At 42.0% G+C, this 19236-nt stretch overlaps 2 protein-coding genes across 5 annotated transcripts in view; one reads left to right on the top strand and one right to left on the bottom strand.

Moving 5' to 3' along the window:
- TMEM63A (transmembrane protein 63A) overlaps positions 1 to 2898 on the bottom strand; it is a 34613-nt gene extending 31715 nt beyond the window's left edge. Inside the window, exon 1 of one of the 2 annotated variants that reach the window (XM_083733282.1) lies at positions 2778 to 2898. The gene's annotated coding sequence lies outside the window, so the exon portion shown is untranslated. The remainder of the gene's footprint in view (positions 1 to 2777) is intronic. The other variant, XM_083733286.1, reaches the window with a different exon arrangement.
- A 5198-nt stretch (positions 2899 to 8096) lies between these two features.
- LEFTY1 (left-right determination factor 1) overlaps positions 8097 to 19236 on the top strand; it is a 46068-nt gene continuing 34928 nt past the window's right edge. Inside the window, exons 1-5 of one of the 3 annotated variants that reach the window (XM_083733697.1) lie at positions 8097 to 8158; positions 9825 to 10046; positions 11780 to 12023; positions 13613 to 13852; positions 15386 to 17231. In XM_083733697.1, the coding sequence (XP_083589823.1) occupies positions 8152 to 8158; positions 9825 to 10046; positions 11780 to 12023; positions 13613 to 13852; positions 15386 to 15725 (1053 nt within the window). In that variant the 5' untranslated portion in view covers positions 8097 to 8151 and the 3' untranslated portion in view covers positions 15726 to 17231. The other 2 variants (XM_083733696.1, XR_014562772.1) reach the window with 2 other exon arrangements.

Below are 19236 nucleotides of genomic sequence, written 5' to 3'. Positions count from 1 at the left end.
GATTGGGAAATGTGATGGTAGATGTAATTCAGCGACATCTGGGGGCCCACAAGTCCCCACACACCTACATTAGTAAAACAGAACCAAACCAGACCACAGAAGAATTCCACTGTAATCCCATATACTTTGCAGAAAATGTCTCTTGGATCCTCTTCATTCAGGCATGTTCCTAATGGCGCTGGCTATAGTTCAGAATAGTATGATAAAATCATTCCAGATTTGTAGTAACTGAAAGCACAAAATGAAAGAGCTGGCACAAAAATTCTCACCCATGAATCCCCTCTTTCCCCACCCCGCATTCTTACCCGACTTTGCACAATTTTAGTTTCTTTCATTGTTACATGTTCGTGTTGGTTACTTCGCCTCCCTGAACTTGCTTTATACTTCATTTCTATAGGGTGGTTGCTGCTGCTGCTGCTGCTGCTGCTTCCACCAAGCAGTCCTCCATTCTTAGAAGTTCTTTCTTTCTCTGCAATGCTCCCAGGCCTTGCCACCGCCTTTATCACATATAGTGTGCATTCTCCTAACACATGGGTATCAAACAGCAGTCACGTCTCATCAATCTTCTGTCTTGCAACTAAGCATATGACTAGTATTTTGTAAATTAACGCAGCACGGGGAAAGCACAAGCAACAACAGGATAGCTCTGCATGGCTTTCTTGGATGCATTTACAGTGTGTTGCAAGGTCATTTTTTATTGGGAACTGGTAATGGAAATTGTCATTGCTCAAAATGTGTTTAATTCAGATTGTCTGTTTAAGACAGATGGGGGGGAAGAAGAAGAAGAAGAGTTTGGATTTGATATCCCGCCTTTCACTCCCTTTAAGGAGTCTCAAAGCGGCTAACATTCTCCTTTCCCTTCCTCCCCCACAACAAACACTCTGTGAGGTGAATGGGGCTGAGAGACTTCAAAGAAGTGTGACTAGCCCAAGGTCACCCAGCAGCTGCATGTGGAGGAGCGGAGACGCGAACCTGGTTCCCCAGATTACGAGACTACCGCTCTTAACCACTACACCACGCTGGCTCTCAGATGTCTTTGGATTCCATGTCCCATCAGTCCCAGCCAGCTAGGCTAATGCTCAGATATTATGGGAGTTGTAGTCAAGCACAGCTTCCCCATCCCAGGTTAAAAAGAGTATATATGAGCCTGAGGGGTAAAGTCCCTTTGAACATGTGTAATCTCCATATTGTAAGATCTTAGTAAAGAGGTAAAAGAGGTTAAATCCCTTTGAACATGTGAGAGCTCCGTAATCTCACATAGTTTGGCCCTAAATGGCTTGAAGAGATGGTTCCTAGAAATAATGACCCTCAAGCTACCACTTGCATACACACCCCTGTACTTAGTTTTGCCTTCTTTTTAATTATTATTATTTTATCACAGCTGATTTAACTCTATGTATTAAATGTGACTTTTTTTAAATATAGGAAATACATTTTAAAAAGAATAATGGAAGGTAAACCTAGCTGTGTCATAAATCCAACAAACATTTACAGGGCAATCCCGAGTAAAGCAATTCCCACTGAGTGAGCCCCAGCTTTAATAAATGGGAAATTAATATATGTTAATTTCTCAAAGAGCTTTATTGTGACCCCTGGACATTTTTAAAGCCTTTAAGACTTTTCATTATGTCACACATAGAAGTTTCATACTATTGCGGGATCTTGAGTTCTAGAGTTCATGTAGGAACTGAGCCAGTGTAAAAGGAAAGATAGTTGTGTATATATTTAGGCCCTGCCACACAAATGCTAAGAGAGAGAAAGAGAAGTTACACTTTCTGTGAACACCAAAGTACTACATACTTTGAGTAAATGTTTTTTAAAATCCTCTTGAGTATGGAAGGTTCTCAAGCAACTGTTCCAGAATCTCAAATGATATTATTGTTAATAATGTGTAACGGTCAGCATATGTACTATTCATACCATATATTTGTTGGAAATGTTACAGCAGTCTCTGCAATTTTTTGGCCAAGATCTAGCAAAGTGCCACCTCTTTCCTAATTTACAGCTCGAGAATTAAAGCTCTTTGCACGAACCATCTTGCAGGTCTTTAGCAGGAGACTTTCTCCACAATTCTTATTTAGATTGGTCTTTAATATGTATTTTGGCTGAGGTGATGGAGCCAGCACCTTCTAGGAAATTTAGAAATGCAAATCACCTTGTATTTTATTTGCATGAGGTTTGTGACAGGCTCTGCCTTTGAAGGTCTTTATTAATGTATCCAAATAACACCTAGTAGAAGTTGCTGTTATTTGCAGAAGGACCTTTAAAGGGGGTGGGAATGAATAGAGCAGCATTTACTTTTTCCTTTGTTGGAACAAGAGACACATGGAGAAATTAAAAGTCAACAGAATTCTAATTATAGGAAGAACTTTTCTTATGCAATGCATAATTAACCTGTGCAAATTGAAGCCACAAGATGTAAGAGGAAACCAAGAGCTTAGTCAAATTAGTCGCATTCAGAAAACCTACTTGCATGCCAAGGAATTATAGGTGTAATCCACCACCTGCTGAAATCCATAGCAAGCCTCTCCCATTGCACCATTCTACATCATTTTCTAATTGTATAGATCTTCAGCTATGTTATATGCCGTTTTAAAATGGCATATAACATAGATCCCTGTTAAAGGAATGCAACCTCTGATAGAACAAGATGTAATTTAACAATCATAAAATAGCAATCATAAAATAGCAATAATAAAAAGCAGTCCAACAATATACATGCAATAATCTGGCTGTTTTGTATGCTTGTATACATAAGTCAGGCAGGCAATGCTTACCAGGTCTTGGTATGCTGAACTTTCGTCTTGTCTCCAACCAGCAAAACCAAATGCAACTCCTGAGGAAAGAGGAAGTGAGCAATAGCTAGCTGAAGGAAAGTAATTAAGCTGCTGCGCTTCTTGTTCCCTATTCTAAAAAGTGCCATAGAAAGGTCTTTTCTGCAGAAAACCCTGGCACACTGCAATATAATTTAAAGCATAATTGAATGCAAATAATTTGAAACATCTGACCCACGATTTTCTGCTACAGAGTGCAGTAGGATGGGGTATAGGTAATGTCCACTAACTGGTACAATAACATGCACTATTTCATATAACCTACTTGAAGAAAAACTCGGACTGCAGTAACAGTGACTTGAACTGTGCCACATTTTATGTTTTGAACACATGGTTTCCATGTTGGAGAAATATAATCCCTGAGGACAAATAATGCAATTCTTCTTAAATTTACACAGGAGGAGGGTTGTTGTAGCAAATAATACCCTCCCTTGATTCGCTATGAAGACGTTTGGATTTTTAAAATAGAAAAGCAGCATATAAATATTTTAAATAAAACCAAAGTGGCTTACAATAAAAATTATACAGTTGAATCAAACCTACATACACCTAAGACCATCAAAGAAGTTGCTGCCAGGGTGAGCAGAGCAGTTTTAAAATATAAAAATAAAAATCGGATGAAAAGAGCAGAACCACTGCTGATCGTCCATTATAAAAACCTTAGAGAGAAAAAGTATCTTAACCTGTTGTCCATAAGATGATAATGTTATCTTGCAGATCTGCCTAGGGAGGATATTCTAAACACATGATGCCTCCTGTGAAAAAGCCACCTCCTCAATCATCATCTAACCTCTGCAAGCAAGAACACTCTGAGAAGGGTTTCAGAAGCAAATCTTGACAATCAGAGTAATTTCTATGGGGGAAAGCAGCCCTTCCCAGTATTCAGAGTTGAGTATTGGGTGTTTGGGAAGTCGGCATGATCAAGTTCCCTGCAGGGAGCTCAGTCAGGCCACTGATCCAGCCACATCTCTACCTACCCTAATGATGTCAGGTGCTGCACAGGTGGACATGGTTTGGGGAAAACAGCCTCATAGACCCCATTGAGACTCAGGCCAGGCAAATTTGCTACGTGATATGCACAAGCAGGACTGAGCCACAATGAGCCTTGTGCTCCTTCCTCCTCACTCTTCCTCCTACATGGTGTGAGGAAGAGTTCAAAAACTTTCTCTTCCGTTATTACATACTTACTGCGGTTTGCTTTGTCATGCCTGACAACCTGTGGCTCATTTCAAATAAACCAACTTCAAACAGTGGTTTTTGAAGCTTGAAAGTTTAAATATTATAGTTAGTGTTTGTTTTTAGTCCATGGTTTACTAATTTTTTCACATTCATATACCTCGCGTTACAGACACTTCAGGTTACAGACGCTTTAGGTTACAGACTCCACTAACCCAGAAATAGTACCTTGGGTTAAGAACTTTGCTTCAGGATGAGAACAGAAATCGTGTGGCAGCGGCAGCAGGAGGTCCCATTAGCTAAAGTGGTACCTCAGGTTAAGAACAGTTTCTGGTTAAGAACGGACCTCCAGAACAAATTAAGTTCTTAACCCGAGGTACCACTGTAATGTAACAGTACAGTCCCTTAGTCTCCCTCCACCTGACCTCGTTCTTGCTTCCTCTTTTCATTTTCTTTTCTAAGTCACTTTGCATTGCCTGGAGCAAAAAAGCAAACAATAAATCTAATGATGATGATAATGATACAGCATTTTAATCTCTGACATTCAGTTATCTAGCATGCTATATAGCAGGCATAGGCAAGCTCGGCCCTCCAGATGTTTTGGAACTACAATTCCCACCATCCCTGACCACTGGTCCTGTTAGCTAGGGATAATGGGAGTTATAGTCCCAAAACATCTGGAGGGCCGAGTTTGCCTATGCCTGCTATACAGTATTCAGGTTTTCATGCCTAGATACAGGTTAGGATGAATGAATGTCATCAGTGCTCTTAGTCCTAGATTAACATCCATTAAGTCGGGCAGGTTCCCCTCACTGCCCTGTGCCTCCCACTGTTTCTAGTTGTGGGTATTATTCAGTGAAGAGGTCCAAAAATGCACTTCCCATCTCCCAGAAGCTTGATTTTATGTATTTTTTAGAATATAATCTTGTACAGTAGTTGCAGGAGTTCCTGTATCCAGTTTTCTTCGCTTGGTGTGGTCTGGGCTTTCCAGTATTGAAGGATTATTCATTTTGCTGCAAGTCTGGCTTGGTTGTATCTCATTCCTGCAAATTTGCAAACTTTGGTATAGCCTGTACATGGCCTATTGACAACTATGAAAAGCATAAGATTAAACATCAGATTAAATAAACTGAGGCACTAGCCACCTCTAGCAAATATGCTGCCATACTTTCTATTGCAGGTGTGTTTGAAATGCTTATCTTTACAATTAGGTTTGAGCCTATCACACTTCCCACTTAACACATAGGATTTATTGATGAAAGAGAATGCGGTCATTATGCAAATACACACCTGCAAGAAAGCAGGTGATCCTTATGGTATGGTTAGATAGCAAAAACTAGTTTTACATTTGCTGAAATGACCACTATAAACTTTACATGTAGTCTTTGGCTGATCTCTTATATTTCATTCTTTGCAGACACTTTAAATCCCTTGTCTGACATTTTAAATCCACCATGTAGATTCCAATACACATCACACAGAAGGAGCTCCTATAAAATGCCTGCCTTTTCTTGTTTGCATGACAAAAAGGGAATAGTAAATCCAGCAATTGGAGGAGATAATCACCACTGTGTGAAAAAGAGTTCAATCCACATTTTTTTCTTTCTAACTGAGCTTCAACTGTTTGCCTAATAATTTTACGTTACCTGTTGAGCTCATAAATCTGCTTCCAATACACATTTGGCATTAAAGGGTTTTCTTTCTATTAGACTGGACATCAGACATGAAAGAAAGCACTTTCTAATCTAGGGGCCCTCACTGCAGTGCACCACCAGAAGATTGTATTTATCATTAATGCTTAACAGACCTTAACACATACCGCTTAAATCCATGAAAATAATGAGCAGGTGATTCAGAACTACATTCACACTTTTGGGTAGAGTACTTCTGTGGTGACAGCAATAGTCAAAGTTCATGCTTGCTTTGTAATTCCTGATTCTAAAAGTAGTTAGCTATATTAGATAACTCTGTTTCTATTCCTTCAGAATACACAAAAATGCTTTATGATCTCTTCCCTGGAAAATGGGCTATGAAGGTCTTTTTGTATCCATGCTTAAGGATTGGGTATTTCATCCTGCATTAGATTGGTTAAAAGAAAATAATATTCAGGGGGTTTATTTCACAGGGTTTGAGACATCTAATACAGGTGCAGTTCAAGATTGCAAGTTTGCATTTCAATCATGCTGTTTGGGCTATCCAAATAAATCCTGCTACTTTCACACAGTACAAAATTCTCTCATGGAAGACACCTTCCCTCCCTTTTTAAAACTTAAATTATTTGCTTATAGGGAAGCTGGGCATGCTACAAAGTGCAGTGCTGGTGTGACTGATGCCACCTGCCATCTTATTTTGCTCAGAGGCACACTCTACATTTATGCAAATGTATTTTGTGAGTCTGTGTTCTGAGTCCTTTAAGACTCTAGCAAAGCTCCTGCAAACAGGTGATAATTATGGTCAGGTAGTGGTGGGGATTCTTGTGAGTACACAATTGCCATATAAAGGATCTCTCTAGGACTACAGTAGGTCATGACCAATGATGTTTTACAATTATGGTATATTAAAAAAAAAATACTACATTTGTTTGGAATTGTACATTCCTTTTTATTAAAACCTCATCAAAAACCTACCATTCCAATTAACACAAATTTATTTTTCATAGAAAGAACTGCTGAATATAAAAGCATCAAACACATTACACATTACAAAGCTGTGAACACATTACACATTACACATTGCAGTACACTACAAATTAAAACTCAGGTAGATTGTCCTTTTCTCATTTTGGTTTGAAACTGGTTTTGGGAGAAATGTATCAAGACAGAGTATTGCATAAGAAACAACAGGATTGTGGCTAGTGTGTGTACACAGCTTCTCAAACCAGTGTTGGGAGGGAGCACACTTGATGCAGAGTAAATGAGAGTGTGGAAGAACAAGAGTTGGTGAAGGAAAATCAGCATGGCCTGCAAAACCAAGTCCTGCCTCTCTAAAACCTTTTAGCGTGTCAACAAGCATGTGTGGATAGGGGTGATCAGGTTGACAGTGTACACTTGGATGCTCAAATGCTCCTGAGTAAACATAATGGGATAAGAGTACAGATTCTTTTGGGTCAGTAACTGACTAACGAGCAGGAAGCAGAGAGTAGTAATAAATTGACAGTTCTCATATTGAAAGGATGTAAGAAGTGAAGTCCCTCCAAGGATCCTTATTTGGACTGAAACTTTCTAACTTGTTCATAAATGACCTGGAGTTTGGGGAGAACAGTGAAGTAGCCAAAACTATAGAAAACACCATATTATTTAGAGTGATAAAAGATATTGAAAAGAGCTCTGAAAGGATCTTTCCAAACTAGATGAAAGGGCATCAAAACGGCAAATTCAGTTCAGTGTAAACAAGTGTAAAGTAATGCACATTGGGGAAGGGAGTGAACCTAACTTCACATATACACTGTTGTGGTCCAGCCTAACCTAGTTCACAGGGTTGTAAGGTAAGGTTACTAGATGTCCCCGTTTCCCATTGAAGTTGAAAAGTGTCCCCTGATTCATTGAAAAAAATGTGGTAACCTTATATAATGTAAGGATATAATAAGGAAAGAGAGAACAATATAATAATAATAACAAGCAGGAAGCTGAAGCAACTATGAGGAAAGGTTTTCAGTTTAGCAACAAGTGAAATAAGGAGGAAACATGATACAGGTTTTTCAAAACCATGGTTGGTGTGGGAAAAGTACATAGGTTTGTCTTCCTCTTTCATAATACTAGGATCTTCCAATGAATCGGAGCAGTGGAAGATTCAGGACAAACTGAAGCACTTCTACATACAGTGGTACCTTGGGTTATAGACGCTTCAGGTTACAGATGCTTTGGGTTACAGACTCCGCTAACCCAGAAATAGTACCTCGGGTTAAGAACTTTGCTTCAGGATGAGAACAGAAATTGTGCAGCGGCGGCACTGCAGCAGCAGCGGGAGGCCCCATTAGCTTAAGTGGTGCTTCAGGTTAAGAACAGTTTCAGGTTAAGAATGACCTCCAGAACGAATTAAGTTCTTAACCCGAGGTACCACTGTACAGAGCATAGTTTTGGAATTTGCTTTCCAAGATGTCGGTATGGCCACCAAGTGATTCCAAAAGGGATTAGACAAATTAATGGGAGGTAAAGCTACGCTGTGATCCTGTATTTGCTATCTGCAGGATGAGAGGCACCATGCCTCTGAATACCAGTTGCTGTGGAGCACAGAGTGGCTGGGGCAACCCAGTCAGATGGGCAGCATAGAAATAATAAAAGTATTACTATTAAGGAAGGAAGAACAGTTGCTCTTATGCTCTGTTTGTGGGCTTCCTATAAGCAACTGGCTGAATATTGTGGGGAACAGGATGTTGGACATGATAGCATGGGCATAGCCAGGATTTTTCTGGGGAGGGGGGCAGGCATTTTGTTGCGGGGGCTGAACCTCAGTTTGCTGTGTATTTTTATTTATTTTTATTGATTGGGGGGCAGCTGCCCCTCCCTGCCCCCCCTTGGCAACACCCATGCATGATAGTGTATATGCAGTATGATCAAGCAGGGCTCTCCATATGTTCTTAATTTTTCAGTAACTATGCTTTTTTTGCTGTGAATGGAAATGTCACAGAGATTAACACGGCAAACGTTCCCCATAGTAAAAGCATAATAACGCCCGAGGAAAGGAGTTCCTTGTTGCTTTGTTCCCTCTCAAAGATGGTTGTCTTCTGTAATAAGTGGTGTTACTACAGTAATGGGATTTTACCAGGTTTTTCTCCTGAAAAACGATGTGGTAGTTGAATACTGCCTTCAATGCCCAACCTGTATGTTTCAGAAATCTAACATTCAACCTTGCCTGGTTTAAGGATATAAACTACTGAAGTGTTATGATAAATGACTATTAAACAGCAGCAGCAGCAGCAACAGTGTAACTGTAGTAATTCATTAACTTGGCAAAAGAAAGTACTTGAACTAGAGAGATTGTTCTGGACAGTTTTTTTAATGTAGCTATTGTTAGGAGAATTAATATGTTACAAGTTGTGTGTTCCATCTTTATGATCAAATTTAAGGAATTCTGTGTGATCCATGTAGCATTGAGCACGTTGGCTATCTATGTGAACACCATATATCTGCACCCGGTAGAAAGGCAGTTTAGTTGCTCTCAACACTGGTATATATTTCCACTGATATCCACAAGACTTTGCATGAGGTTTTCTGGGTTATGAAGCAGGACCTAATATTATTAATAACAGCAATTGATGTGATTTACAAATGCTAAGTGGTCCAAGAATTATTCCCAAGCCTCCCACCCTGCCCAGTTTATGTATCTACTGCACAAAAAAGGTGTCACAGCACACTTCATAATGTTGCCATGTCTTTTCCTTCATGGAGATTCGGCAGACAACAACAGAATGAATGGAGGAAACCTGAGTTGTTTAGGGCCACAGAGAGCTTTGGGAACGTGTAGAGAGTCTTCTAAATATTTCTGTTTTAAGTTCAAATGCACTGGAAGGTGTTACTATAGCTTGGATGTATCAAAGGGGATGTAACACTTCCAAGCCCCCTGCCTCACTTCTGCTTGTGGAATTTGTAATGCCAGTGGGATCAGACTTGCTATATAAACCCACCACATTAGATCCCTTTCCCATTCAGGCAGCTTGAAACCTTGCAGAGCTGTCTCTTCTTCGCCAAGAACAGCTTGTGCTGAGGAGAGAGAGAGAGAGAGAGAGAGAGATTTAGGGGCTCTTCTCCCCACCGATAGCTAGGCAAAGGATGGCTGTGAATCTCAGATGCTTGGTAACCTGTGCTCTCATCATAGCTGCCACCGTGAATGGATTTACCCAGAAAGGACTCAAACAGATATTGCTGGATAAATTAGGCCTTCCTGAGGTCCCTGCTCTTCAGAGGACAGACATGGAAAATCTGGTCATTCCGGAAAATACAAGGAATAAATATATGTCTATGCTGAAGCGCCGCCGAGAGAAGCGGAGAGCAATGCCCAGTCTAGCTGGTATCCTTAGAGGAATTCCTGGCAATGCAGGTAAACTTTGCTGTTATCGTCACAAGTAACTAAAAGCAAGTCAGTCCTAAACTGAAATCTGCATCTGGTCTAGAATTTTATAGATTCAGGCTGTGTAATAACTATTATGCAAATCACTGTAACAGTATCTCTGAGAAATGCAGACCTGAATTTATACCCAAAGATTAATTTTTCAGCTTAAGTCTCTCTGTATATACAATACATTTGTCCTAAATGTGATGATAAGGTGGTGCAATAGACTTGTTTAACAATTAAAGTGGGGCAGGATTGATTTCAGGGAATGTATACCTCTTGAATAAGTTTCTCATGCTTCAAGTTATTATGTATTATATTGCAAGTGGTATTCATACAGGTAATCTGCTATTAAAAATTCACTGAATTAATTTGCATCCCTTTCCTGAAGGGCAGCACAATCTTAAGTGTGCTTACTCCATATGTCAAAAGGACATATTCTCAAGTGACAATGCAATCCTATCCGTACCTATGAAGAAATAAGCTATACTAAGTTCAATGAGGCTTGCAAGGGAAGTGGGAGCAGGATTGCCCACTCCTTAGCCTGCTTACTGTGTCTGTACTTCCTTTATCTATTTTCTTACATGTACATTCCATCTTTCTTCCATGATGGAACCGAAGGCACTGTACATGTAGCTTTCAAGCTACATGACACCCATCCAGGCATTGACCAGACCAGACATGCTTGCTTCAGCAATGTACATTCTGGGGGCGGGGGGGGGGGCCTTAAGGTTTAAAATAGGCATTAGGTGGAAAAAATGACTATATACTGTGTGGTAGCTGGTTTAACCATTAACTCACGGTGGCTCTAAGTACATAGGGAACCTCTTATTTATGGGTTCCATCCACACAGTGAGTTGTACTATTTCTCAACAACCAAGGGTGTGTGAGGAGTGTGTGACACAATTCAACTCACTGTGCTAGTGACTATGTAGCACATGCTTACTTAGTGTATTATCTAGCACAATTATCTCTCTTTTGTAATGAAGAATTCACCAGAGGGACCTTTATATGATCTCTGTTTGTGTTTTATGTACTAAGCTTGCAATACAGAAAGTATTGCAATCGGAGTAAAAAAAATGGGGGGGGGGTAAACAGTTGCCTTTCCCACTGATTCCTGCTGTGTCATTGACACAGTCCATACTAGCACATACTTCCATCACCAGGAGGGTGAACAGTGTGGGATGAAGTTGCAGAGGAACAGTAGATAGTGGATTCGCACTGAGTACCAATCTGCCATATCTTCAGAACTGGTGTCCAGTAAATAATGTAACTGCAACGTGACTTCATATCTTTTGTAGACAACTCCTTCCAGTGCTAAGCTTTCCTTAAAAAGATTTTCCCGATGCATAACTTAAAACCCTTTTTTTCTGTTATTTTAAAATAACAGCCTGCATTTATACAGAACCAAAATACAAAATGTCCCAAACCGGAAAAAACAACCTATTAAACTGTCTTTCTCTTTATCCACCGGGTTGCACATGAAGAAGATATGATTGACCTATCACAGGAATGAGGAACTTGTGACCAGCCAGATGTTGTTGGACTGACCACTGGACCAGCTGGCTGGGGCTGAAAGGAGTGGTGTCCAATAATAACCGGCGGGTCAGATGATTCCTCTCCCTATTCTGAAGTAACATAAAAGGAAAGTCTTTTTTTTAAGTGACAGATGAAAACAATGATGAATATAAGTATTTTGGTTGTTTCCAAATGCATAACAGATATTCCTGGAGACATTCTCTATTCGGACACCACCCGTCAAAAACTTATCTTTGACATGGAAGGCAGGATACCAGCAAACAGCGAAGTCACCATGGCTGAGCTGAAGCTCTTCAAAAAGCCGCTGGAGAGGAAACACCTGCCCATCAAGCCATCTCATCGGCCAGTCATGAATGCCAGGGTGAGCGTGTACTGGGTGCAGCCCCAAGAGAATGGCACCAACCGGACCTCCTTGGTTGATTCCAGGTATGAAGGAGGAGTCTGATCTAATGGCTCAGGAGAGGTGCACTTGAATAGAACCACACTCAGCAGTGCTGTTTCAAGGGCAGAGGGGGCAAGCCTTCTCTCAGATATATGCATGGTTTTCAAAATGTCTTCATTACCTTACAGTGTTTCCCAGATCAGATCATTTATTAAGATGATCATCATAATTGTTATTTTTTTGAAGAGCTTGTCTGCCTAATCTATTGCTCTGCGATTACAAAAGCAGGGTTTACCTGTTTACCTCATTGTCAGGCATACATCTTAATGTACCCTGGGGGTTGTATAGTGGTACCTCGGGTTAAGTACTTACCGTATTTTTTGCATCATAACACTCACTTTTTTCCTCCTAAAAAGTAAGGGGAAATGTCTGTGTGTGTTATGGAGGGAATGCCTACGGGTGGCATGCCTACGGATTTTGCTCCTCTAAAAACTATGTGCGTGTTATGGTCGGGTGCGTGTTATAGAGCGAAAAATACGGTAATTTGTTCCGGAGGTCTGTTCTTAACCTGAAACTGTTCTTAACCTGAAGCACCAGTTTAGCTAATGGGACCTCCTGCTGCTGCTGCGCTGCTGGAGCATGATTTCTGTTCTCATCCTGAAGCAAAGTTCTTAACCCGAGGTACTATTTCTGGGTTAGCGGAGTCTGTAACCTGAAACATATGTAACCTGAAGCGCAGCGGCGTAGCGTGGGTTCTCAGCACCCGGGGCAAGACAAGTAATTTGCGCCCCCTAACCCCTAACCTGCCGCCGCTGCCAGCTTCTTCTTGCTGCTGCCTGGGCTGGGGTATTTACGGTAAGGTAGCCACGGCGGCAGCGGCGGGTCCGTGTCAGGTGATCTGAGGCGACTTGCCGCTGGCGCTGCCGCCCAAACGACGCCGCTTGCCTGGAGGAGGAGGAGGGCAGAGGGGCGAGGAAAATGCAACATGGCCCAGCAGCTGCAGCAGCAGCGGCAGCGAGGCTGTGAGGAGGGGCTGCCTGGTGCGCCCTCCGCAGCCCTGATGCGCGGGGACCGCGGCGAGCGCTGAGAGCCGCTGCCTGCCAGACGCCTTCAGCCCGGACGCGTGCACAGCTCGTCGGTTCCGTGAGACATGGGGCTCTGCTACAGCCTGCGCCCGAGGCTCTTCGGCGACTCCAGAGGCGGCGAGCGTGCCCCCCCAGATGTTGCGCCTGCTGCGGCCGGCCCCCCCTGCACCCCCCACGCTACGCCACTGCTGAAGCGTATGTAACCCAAGGTACCACTGTATAAAGAATTGTTACTTATAAGGGAAGCCTTTATGCAGAAGTTGAGATCAGTCTAGGCTTTTACAGCATTTCTAACCTAAGTGAATTTTATTTTGCCTTTTAAATTGAGGTGCCTTTTCCACCCAAGTTCAAAATGCAATATGTGAATAGGCTCGGAGATCAGGCAGTTCCTTTTTGAAAACAAATATTGTATTCTCACTCATTCCAATGTTTTTCTTTCAATTTCAGTCTGTTATTCTGGTATAAAGAAGCTAATAGATATCTCCCCCTGTATGTGTTTTTATTCTAGGTTCTCTCTCCACTATTAACCCATTTTTTTGTCCATTTAGGTTAGTTCCACTTATGGAGTCTGGCTGGAAGAATTTCGATGTCACCCAGGCAGTGCATTTTTGGCTAAAGACCAAGAGGCAGGGGCCGATGCTCCTGGAGATCTGGATTGAAGGAGAAAGATTAGGCAGCTATGCCTCTGAAATGGCCAAAAGTGTGCGCTTTACTTCTCAAGATCCTTCGGACAAAGCACTGGGCAAGCCTGAGTTGGTGCTTTATACCCTTAACCTGGAAGACTATGGGTAAGTTTCAAACTTTAATCATATTGGTGACCGGGGAGTTTTATTTCTGCCCTTTAATACTGAAGACAAACTCAGGCACAGTTTAGATAGCCCTTAAACCCAATCCAAACCATGTTTTCTCAAAAGTAAGCTCAGTTGATTTTGCTCAGTATTGCAATCCTACAGCATGACAATAGGCATGTTTACTTTCCTTGCTGTGTTTCCTGGGAGAATTGAGTTTTACAATGTGTACTTTTGGAACTGATCTTGAGATACTCATCCACCTCGCATTGCTTTTAAAAGATGCAATGGTTGCATTGGATATACAGCTATCTATACCGTGGTACACAGAAATCCCAACAATCAACTAATTTCTTCCAAAAGCTGCTGATTATTGCTACATTATTGCAGTATACTGGAGACAAACAATCACACAAACCATTATGAGAGAGCGAGGGAAAAGGTTAGGCTGCAATCCTAACCCATTTGGGAGTAAGCTATGTTAAATTCAATAGGACTTACATTGGAGTAGACATGGTTAGGATTGTGTTGCAGGTGAATCTCTCTCTCTCTCTCTCTCTCTCTCTCTCTCTCTCTCACACACACACACACACACACACACAAAGAATAGGTGAAACAAATTAAGTTTGTTTCATTAAAACAGTGCCCAATGTTTTATTAGGAAGAAATACAGATTTTATCGTTGCTAAACTGTGTGATGCAGTGGATAGAGTGGACCAGGGAGTCCAGGGTTCAAATCCCTGCTCACCTGGAGACCACTGGTTGAGTCTGGATCAGTTGCCATCTTTTGGTCCAGGGTTGAGGTACCTGGCGCCCTCAAGTTGTTGTTGGACTCCAACTCCCATCAGACCCAGCTAGTATGGTTAAGGAAGATGGGAGTTGCAGTCCGGCTACATCCAGAGGGCCACAGGTTCCCCACCCCTATCTTAGGGTACAAACCAAACCGTTAGCATCAGGGCTTTGTGGAGTAGCAGGACATTCACGCCCCTGCTGCTCAGGGCAACCAAGGCGTGCAGGTGAGCGTCAGGACGGTGGGGTCTAATGTTGTTATGTGACAGCAGTGAGTCCAGTTCACGGCTCAGCCCTGCCTTCTCTCTGCCTTCAGAACACTCCATTTCATGGCTTTCCACCGGCTCACTCTGGTTAGGCCTACTGCCCACCCACACATTTGGAGGACAGAAGGGGAAAGTTGACAACATCAGTACTGGTCAGTGGGAGGTCGGTTTAGTTGGAAGAAAAGTCACCTCCACCTAACCCAACCCTTCTTCCCCAAGTTTGGTATAAGGAGAGGTGATTGGATTTCTCTGCCCTTCTAACCCACTTCACATAGTTGTTGTGGATACATATGTATGAAGCCATGTGGGAAGCTATCATGTGTGCCTCAAAAGGGTAGTAGACAATCAAATACATACCAACACTTAAACACTAGAAGAATAAGCATGTTTGCGCCAGTTCTACCATTTGTAAGCTCCAGATTGTCTCTAGCTCGGGTCTTTCTACATCTCAGACATAAAACTATCTGCTTTTCGGCAGGGGACCTGGAGATTGTGAAGGAGGAACCCTGACTGAGAAGACTGCCTGCTGCCGCCAGGAACATTACATCAATTTCCGAGAGCTGACTTGGACACAGTATTGGATTATCGAGCCGGCCGGCTACCAGGCTTACCACTGTGTGGGTGCCTGCCGGCAACCCAAGAACTTGCTGCACCATTTTGGCTACGGAGAAAGAACCTGTGCTGTGGTGGAGAGCTCTCCGCTCCCCATGATGTATCTTGTCAAGAAGGGAAACTACACTGAAATTGAGGTGGCAGAGTTCCCTAATATGATTGTAGAAAAATGTGGCTGCATCATGGACCATATAGCAGCGGTCTAGCCACACACCACACACAGAATGGCAGAAAGGCAAGAGGTAGCCTGTTGCAGGGTGCTCTTTTCCTTGTTTAGTTCTCTTAATTCTAACCACATATCACCCGTGGCACACGGGTGAATTCGGTCGCTGGTCTTCTTCATACATTTGAACAATAATTTGGTTCCTCTCCTGTCATAGGTATGCAATTTTGCAGTCTCAAATGCAGGTTGTTCCAATCTGGATGGAATTTTGCAGTGTATAACTTGTATGTCTGCCTTTCACGGCCGCGATGGCTGTGCTCTACCTCCACTGTTGCAGATAGGATGCCTTTGTACAAGAGGTTGCTGGGAATCTCAAGTGGGAAGAGTGCTGTTGCACTTAGGTTCTGTTTGTGGGCTTCTCTTAGGTGTCTGGTTGACCACTGTGAGAACAGGACGCAGGACTAAATTGGCCTTTGGTCTTACTGGGTTCTTATATTCTATTTACTGAGAGTTTGTTTGTTTGTTGCTGGGCTATCATTTTCCATGGCAGAGCAGCAAAGTAGGATATAATCCAAAATTCAGTGAGCGATAGCAGTTTGTTAATGATAGTTGAAATCTGTCAGCACCAGAGAAAGATTGCTGGAATAGATGGATTTATCACTGGTCCTTCATGACAGTTCTTCCGTCATGTGGTGTAGTGGTTAAGAGTGGTAGACTCGTAATCTGGTGAACCGGGTTCGCTTCCCCGCTCCTCCACATGCAGCTGCTGGGTGACCTTGGACCAGTCACACTTCTTTGAAGTCTCTCAGCCTCACTCACCTCACAGAGTGTTTATTGTGGGGGAGGAAGGGAAAGGAGAATGTTAGCCGCTTTGAGACTCCTTTGGGTAGTGATAAAGCAGGATATCAAATCCAAACTCTTCTTCTTCTGTTCTTACTAACAAAACACCCATCGAAACAAGGGATAGGCATCTGTATGATGAGAGGACAGCATCCTACAAGGTTCACTTTGAGATGAATTGCATGTGCCTCCAAGCAGAGTCCTACAGCACCTCTTGCAGGATCCCTGTGGGTAAAGACTAAGCCCTTGGTATCAGGGATGGAGGACAGGTTTACCTTCACTTGCAACAGTGTCCAGAGTGCAGTGTAACTTTCTCCCATGGCAGTGAATGGCTGCAATTCACTCCTGTGGAGAAAAAGTAAACGGGTGTATTGAGGGTAGAAGTTTTCAAGCTTTTTGAGTGCACGGCTCCCTTGACCAATACCATTCTTTCTGCAGTACCCCTGTGGGACTCAGGAGCCCAGTTATGTCACCCCTTTCCTGCCAAGCTGAAAGCCTCTCACCCTTTTGCAGTGTTCCCTCAGCCTCCTTTCCTCTCGCCTCTCCTTGGGAGTCCTCCAGGCAGCTGCCGCAGCCACTCCAGCCTCTGAGCCGCCTCAGCTCCTGGCAACCAGCACCCCCTGGCCAGCCCCAGAGGCACCATTTCCCTGGGGAGCTTGTAGCCCGGGCTGCTGCAATAAACAGCTGTGCTAGCCCACTTGCCCACTGAAACCAAGTTTTGCATTTCCCAGCTGCACTGATTTTAGTGGGAGAGTACAGTGTGTAGTTAAAGATCTCCAGCTGAAATCAATGGCTCTTTAAAAGTGGTCAGCTTTGACTGGATTGTGGCCATCTATAGATAGTGAACTAAGGTTGGCAGATTTGACTATTCAGTTGAACTTGCTCCCAGACCATGACCAACATTCTGTCCATTACAATCAGACCATATTATTATACCACAAACTATCTTAGGAATCATAAAAAGCACTTACCTATTAATAATATAGAATCCATATATATTTTCCGTCCTTATTTGCTATCTCCATCAGAAGGCTGATCTATGTACCTTATGGGTTAAAAAGTGAGCCAGAAACCCTGTAATAAGTGGGACTTGTGTGTAAAGATGCTTGCTGCATATGATTGCAAGATCTTGTCCTTTTTCATTTGTAACATAAAAACAATGTGATTGATGAGCTTCCCCTGAATTTTGTACATATTGACATACTAGGAAAAACAATAAAATATACAATGAATACAGTGGATTATTTTATTTGAATCTTTAAAAATATGCACACAAACAATTACTGTTTTATAATTTGGGTAATGTAGTCTGTTTTGAATGGGGCTTCCAAAGCTTTAAAATATCCTATTTAAAACAAAAAAATAAAAACAAGAAAGGAGATAAAATCTGATCTTTGTAAGGGACTGCAAAACAGATGGATATGTGCAAACAGAATAAGTCTGTGGAACTGACTGTAATTCACTTACCTGAGAGTAAGTTCTATTGAACCCAGAGGAACTTACTTCTGAGTAGACATGCCTAAGATGGCAGTGTAAGAAAAGTGGTGGTGGAGAGGCTGCAGTAAATTTATTTATTTCGTCTTTGCTCCATTGACCTCAAGGTGGCTCCCCCTGTGAGGCAGATTAGGCTGAGAAAGTTACTGGCCCAAGGTCACCCAGTGAGCTTGATGGTTGAGTGAAGAACCTTGTTCTTTCTGGTCCTAGCCATTTAAGCACTGCACCACACTGTCTCTCCAAAGCATAAAGTAATTTGACATGCCGCTATATTGTTGTCACAAGTAGCACATTTACATTTAGGCAATTAGAGAATGCATTGCACCATCTCCACATCCTGTTGTAATCTGGGATCAAAGGAGTCGCAAAACATTTCCTTATAACCTAATTGTGACTGTAGCAAAGTTTTCTATGATGCTATTTGGTGTCGTGCAAATAAATTGGAAGTTGGCAACGAATTGGGTAAGAGAACAATATCAGGCTGTTTTTATATGTGACAACTGCAGCAAGGGTATTACTGGCACAGAAATGGAACCAGGCACAACTACTGACGAAGGAGGAATGGCAGATGAAACTAATGGACTACGCAGAATTGGATAAGATGACAGGGAGAATTCCAAATCAGCGGGACCAGAAATTCTTGAAAGATTGGACTAAATATGCAAGTTATTTGAAAGACAATTGTAATTGCAGTCCTACGCTTGTAGGACTGCAAGGAGTTTTGTAAGGAGAGGTATATGAAATATTGCAGAAAAGATTTATGAGAATGGATTTTAAGTTATGGATTATTAAAGGTAATAGGTAGGTCGGATAACAAATGTAAGATTAAGAGATGAAGTTTGAAAATCATTAGACATGGCTGATGGAAGTCTCAGGTTAAAATAGCCAAAATGTTGTATAAGATGAGATGAGATGATATGATATGTTCTGTTTGGAAAATATATGTAAAAACTAATAAAAATGTATATATTTTTTAAAAAGAGAACAGTATCAGGTGCCAACTTCACAAGTCTTCAGTAGAACAAATCATGTGAAAATAGGCCTGTGCCGCAACCTTTGAATGCAAAGTACCAAGATCTGAAATTGTTGACACTAGATATGTGTCTTGTTAAGCAGATCCAGGACCCACTATATATTCAGTTTGGTATTTTGTATAACAATGAGTGGGGGGTGGGGGTGGGGGTGGGATGAACAGAAGAACACAGGAAGCTGTCTGATAA

The sequence above is a fragment of the Podarcis gaigeae genome (assembly GCF_964106915.1).
Source record: "Podarcis gaigeae genome assembly, chromosome: 3".
Lineage (NCBI taxonomy): Eukaryota > Metazoa > Chordata > Lepidosauria > Squamata > Lacertidae > Podarcis > Podarcis gaigeae.
Note: the sequence above shows the minus strand (reverse complement) of the source record. Positions and strands in the feature narration are given on the sequence as shown.